Source organism: Octopus bimaculoides, chromosome 28, assembly GCF_001194135.2.
Source record: "Octopus bimaculoides isolate UCB-OBI-ISO-001 chromosome 28, ASM119413v2, whole genome shotgun sequence".
NCBI lineage: Eukaryota > Metazoa > Mollusca > Cephalopoda > Octopoda > Octopodidae > Octopus > Octopus bimaculoides.
The window spans coordinates 8,684,826-8,690,871 of NC_069008.1; the positions used below are offsets into that span (position 1 = coordinate 8,684,826).

The 6,046-nt window shown below is 37.0% G+C and overlaps 1 protein-coding gene across 1 annotated transcript in view; it reads right to left on the bottom strand.

The window, feature by feature from the left end:
• Positions 1-6,046, bottom strand: part of LOC106872324 (4-hydroxybutyrate coenzyme A transferase) — a 65,342-nt gene that overhangs the window by 16,804 nt on the left and 42,492 nt on the right. Inside the window, exon 2 of the mRNA XM_014919270.2 lies at positions 2,087-2,239. Coding sequence (XP_014774756.1) covers positions 2,087-2,239 — 153 coding nt within the window. The remainder of the gene's footprint in view (positions 1-2,086; positions 2,240-6,046) is intronic.

The following is a 6,046-nucleotide window of genomic DNA, read 5'->3' on the forward strand; positions in this document are numbered from 1 at the left end:
ATAACCCTGACCCCAAAACCGTAACCCTAACACCCTAGTGAAAATCGTGTGAGTGTTAATCTGAAAAATTACCCACATTTGTAATGAAGTTCACTCCGCCGAAGTTGACTTTGCCTTTCATCCTTTCGGGATCTAAAAAATAAGTACCAGTTGGACACAGGGGTCGATATAATCGACTATTCTCCACCTGCCCCAAGCCACCCTTGTGGGAAAAATTTATAATAATAATAATAATAATAATAATAATAATGACCTCTGCAGATCAAACTCCCAACCCACAACTAAGTCTTAAGTGTATATATATATGGGCAACACACATACACCCTAAATAAAAAAATGCTAGTAAGTAAAGTTGTTTTAAAAAAGATTGTTAAATTTTCAGATTAACACCGGCACGACTTTCACTACAGGGTTAGGACGAAAAAGCAGAAAATGTGGATTTCTATAAACTTTTGAAAAGGCTTTACACACATACAGAACTTCAGCATTATATATTAAGATGGGCAACACACACACACACACACACACTAAATAAAAAAAATGACAGGTATTTGTATGTATGTGTGTATTAATGTGCATTCTGTGTCCATATATGATAGTAAGTAAATGCGTTTTAAGAAAGATATTTAAAAGATTCAGTTTGTAAGGAATAAATGTTTGACTGTCGATCGTATTTGGAAGAAAATGACAGATATTTGTATGTATGAGTGTGCATTCAAAAACATATATATTTACACTTTAAATTTGGTTTTCACACTCAACCCTGTTCTGCAGAATCAGTGTAGCGACGGGAGGTTTGTGCCCATCTCTTTGTTAGGGTTTGTTAGGGTTAGGTAAATAAAAAAAATGTTAGTAAGTAAAAGTGATTTAAAAAAGATTGTTAAATTTTCAGATTAACACCCGTACGATTTTCACTACAGTGTTAGGGTTAGGGTTTGTTAGGGTTAGGGTTAGGTAGGTAATGGTGTGGGTGTTAATCTCAAGATTTACGAAAAGATTTTCAAAAAACTCAGTTTGTAGGGAATAAATGTTTGTTGATCGTATTTGAGAAAGATGTCTCGCTGGTGAAGGACGGTGTTAGAAATGGAAAGTAAACTTATAATTCCCGCCAATAGTAGGAGCCATGGTAGCAGTCAGTGCTTAGCGATATTTTGTCCATCTTTATGTTCTGAGATCAAATTCTGCTACAGCAAGCTTTACCTTTTGTCCTTGATAAAAGAAGTACCAGTTGGGCACTGGGGTTGATGTGATCAACTAGCCCCACCCCAAATTTTGAGGCAGTAAACTGGCAAAATCTCTAGCATGCCAGGCAAAATGTTTAATGGCATTTAGTATACTTTTACATTCTGAGTTCAAATTCCACCAAGGCCAACTGTGCTTTTCATCCTTTTGGGGCTGATAAAATAAGTACCAGATGAGTACTGGGGTCGATGTTATCAATTTATCCCTTCCCTTGAACTTGCTGGCCTTGTGCCAAAATTTGAAAGCAATATGGCCGTCACTTCTGATGATGAGCCCTTGAGCCTGAAATATATAAAGGTTTCTTAATCTTCTGTTTTTGCATTGTTAGAAGCTCCCCCACATTATTATTTATTATTTTACTTCTATAACCTCAAACTTTATATACACCTGTATACATGTTCATAGATATGGTATGTGGGGTTTGTTGGCTCACTTTCAAATGTACCACCTTTAGCACTCCTTTCCAACGTCCCTTTATGGATGTAATATCTCTTGTCCCTACATAAACACATATAATGACAAGCCCCTTAACCCCTTGGAGAGTGAGAAAGCCTGATGGAGCCCATCCCTCTCCAGGCTAAACTCATTTTCACAGCTGAGTGGACTGGAGCAATGTGAAATGAAGTGTTTTTGCTCAACACAATGCATCGCCTGGTCCAGGAATCGAAACCACAATCTTGCAATTGTGAGTCCAACACCCTAAGTCATGTGCCTCCACATAGACACATACACGAAAATACAAAGGTCCCCTCCTTGCAAACCTCAGTAACAAATGAAGCTGGGAGAAGAATCACACAAAACAGTTGTAGGAAACAAGAAGGAAAAGAAAAACTGATCTGCTTACCTTCATACTCTGGCTTTGCATAGGTCCCAGGTCCCTCTGTGTGAATATGGATCACTTCAACATCCTTCAGGTTTGCCTTCTTGCCATATTCAGCCAATGCATTCACCAATCTCACAGGAGTTGCAGCAGCACCATGCATAAACACACGCATCCCTGCATAAGAAGATGCAAAAGTAATTAGTCAAGAAGAAACACTGCATCTAAATATTGTTATTATTATTATCATTATTATTATTATTATTATGTCCATAAATTATCTTTACAATTTGAAATATTCAGAAAAAAAAAATGAAAAATAAGGAAGTGTTCTGATGTTTCTAATAAAAATTGATTTCTTTGCCTCTGTTTTCCAAGAAACTCTAAGTTATCTTTATTTTTCATTTTCTTCTGAATTTTTCAAATTGAAAAGGTAATTTATGGATACTTTGTATAAAATATACAGGATGTTCATAAATTATCTTTACAACTTCCATAATTTATCGTCTAGATGTGTTATGTGCAACCAATGGAGCCCAAGCTGAAGTGTTCTGATGTCTCTAATAAAACTGGATTTCTCTGCCTCTGTTTTCCAATAAACTCTGCTAAGTTATCCTTATTTTTCATTTTCTTTTGAATTTTTCAAATTGCAAAAGTAGCTTATGGACACCCTATATATATATATATATATATATATATATATAGTCAACAGATGAGATCCAGAGGTCCTCAGGATGGAAAACACTTAGAAGCACTCAGATGATTTGAACTTAGATTCCAATGGCATATAACATCATACTTCCTCCCCATTGCATTCTGGGTAAGTTTGATCAATTGATACATAAATATCAATGAATTTATACTTGAAATAGTCATCATCTGAAAATCTTCAGTCTCTGCTTTCTTTCTGCTTGCATGTGTACGTATATACATGTTTTGTCTATCAAACCCAAGCTGTTATATTTAATTTCTTTATCTGCAAAATTGCCTTTCTGCCTCTGTCTGTATGTAGGTGTGTATGTGTGGTGGGGAGGACAGAGAGGAAACGAGAGGGGGGAGGGAGAGTGGAGAGAATGGGAGTTGGGGTGGGAGAGATGGAAGGGAGGGAGGAGGAGAGGGGGAAAGATAGGAAGAGAGAGAGAGAAGGAGGGAAAAGAGAGAACAGAATGCAAGGGAAGGCGAGAGACAGAGGGATGGATAGAAAAAGAGAGAGGGAGGAAAAGAGAACAAGAGGGACATTAAAATGTCTGATGTGAAAATAAGTATTGAATCAGCAATGCCAAAATGGCTGTGCCAGAATGTTTCATAGCCTTCTATCAAAATCCTCAGCACTAGAGAGTATCACTGCTACACCCCGGCTATTGATGGCTATGGTCAAGGCTCTGGAATACAGTTTGCTCTTCAATAACATTTTTAACATTGTTAAATAAGGCATGGGAGTGGCTGTGTGGTAAGAAGCTTGCTTCCCAACCACATGGTTCCGGGTTCAATCCCACTGCGTGGCATCTTGGATGTGTGTCTTCTACTATAACCTTGAGCCAACCAAAGCCTTGTGAGTGGATTTGGTAGATGGAAACTGAAAGAAGCTTGTATCTGTGTTTGTCTCCCCACCATTGCTTCACAACTGCTGTTGGTGTGTTTATGTCACCGTAACTTAGTGGTTCAGCAAAAGAGACTGATAAAATAAGTAACAGGTTTACAAAGAATAAATTCTGGGGTCAATTTGTTCAACTACAGGTAGTGCTTCAGCATGGCCACAGTCAAATGATTGAAACAAGTAAAAGAAAATAAAGAGGTTCCTCTAAAGCAGTGGTTCTCAACCGTTTTTTTGCCTATCGACCCCTTTCATTCCTATTTTACTCAAGGCAAGGGGACCCTCATAATCATTTGATGTCTAAAAACTCCTATTATTATATTTTTATAATTAAATATTATTAGGAATTGTATAAAGAAAAAATGTTTAAATATTTAGTATTTTGTAAAAATATAAACAATTTATTTCAGATAAATTTTAGCAACAAAATCTTCTATGGACTCCCAAGGGCCATATGGACCCTGTTTGAGTAACACTGCTCTTAAGGATCTATGGAGAAACATTACTTGATGTGTAGCTTGGAGATTAGGGAGTGTCTCCAGGTCAAGCCATACTTCTCCGCATTAAAAGGACACAGCCACGATACTACGATCATGGGGTTAATATGTTGCAAGAAAGAACTGCAAGATAGATCCTTCAAGCTGAACCAACAGGCAGAAGACCAAGAACAAGATGGTGGGATAATATCTATAATATCTTGGGAACCCAGCCAGAACATCTAATGATGGTTGCTTTTGGATAGGATGTTATGGAGGAGATATCTGAGGACTCCACACTCATGATTCTCCCAAGAATAGTGGGTGGAGAAAAATGGCCAGACAGATGGTTAAATTCATATTTATCACAGTTCTTTTCCACATTTCTTTCTAAAATATTATCTCATTCTCATATATACCAAGATATTCATAGTCAACTTTTTCAGGGTCACCAACACTTTCTCCAAAAGGTAACTGAATATCACTGTGTATGCATGTCTCTCTCTTTCTCTCCTCTACTCTTTCTCCCCCATCTTACTCTCCCCTCCTTCTCCCCACCTCCATCTCTCTCTCTCTCTCTCTCTCACCTCTTATCAAGCCAACTACAACACGTTTTGAAATAGCAAAACTACATTCCAATATCCTGGCAACAACAGAATACACTTTTCACAAGTATATATATATCAATCTTTCTCTGGCTTATCAACTGTCTGTGCTTATGTTTCTTTTAAATCAGTGCTTCTCATCCATTTTTTCCCCCATGGACCCTTTTAATTCCTAAAAAAAACCCAAATGATTCTTATAATTAAATATTATTAGGAATTGTATAAAATTTTTTTTTTTAATATTTTGTGTATTGTAGAAATATAAGCAATTTATTCTTTTATCTTTTATTTTTTTTATCTTTTATTAATGACATTAAGTAAATATCTTGGTTGTTTTATGAGAATATTAATCAAATCACCCTAGTGCTTGAAACTTCACTGGTACCTGGTGCTACAGAGAGATATTAAGATGAAGGTGGGGAGGGGAAGAGGAAGACGTCATACTTAACCTGCCCAAACTGCCCCCCCCACACACACACAAGTTTACTGCCCTACATCACAATCTCTGACAGTCACACAGAGCTTTAGAGGCAGAAGCATATGCATATGCGCCCATGCACATGTATGTATATGTGTATGTATAAATATGTATGTATGTGTATGTATAAATATGTATGTATGTGTACATATACATACATGTATATGTGTGTGTGTGTATATATATATATATATATATATATATATATATATATATATCAAAACTCACATAGATACAACTCTAGATACACGAATGCTCAACATGTACACAGCTCCAGCATGGAAACCCTTTCATTAGACCACAACCACAACCCAACCCATCCTATTAGCACTACTCGGAACACCACCACAACTTCTACCACTCTTACAAATAGTCAATTAACAACAACAACAACAATAATAATAAAAATAATAGTAATAATAACATTAATAATACTAACAGTCTGGATCTTTCTACCCCCTTCTCTAACCTCTCCTCTGACAATTTTACCTCCACCATTCCTGAAAACAATCTCCAAAATACACCCACTTCTAACTGCCATCCTGGAGACGTAAATAAACCAGCATCGGTTCTCAAGCAATGTTGTGCGGACAAACACAGACACACACGCACACACACACACGTACACACACATATATATAAGACGGGCTTCTTTCAGTTTCCATCTACCAAATCCACTAACAAGGCTTTGGTCGGCCCGAGGCTATAATAAAAGACACTTGCCCAAGGTGCCACACAGTGGGACTGAACCCGGATCCATGTGGCTGGTAAGCAAGCAACTTATCACACAGCCACTCCTGCACCTAACATATATATATATATATATATATA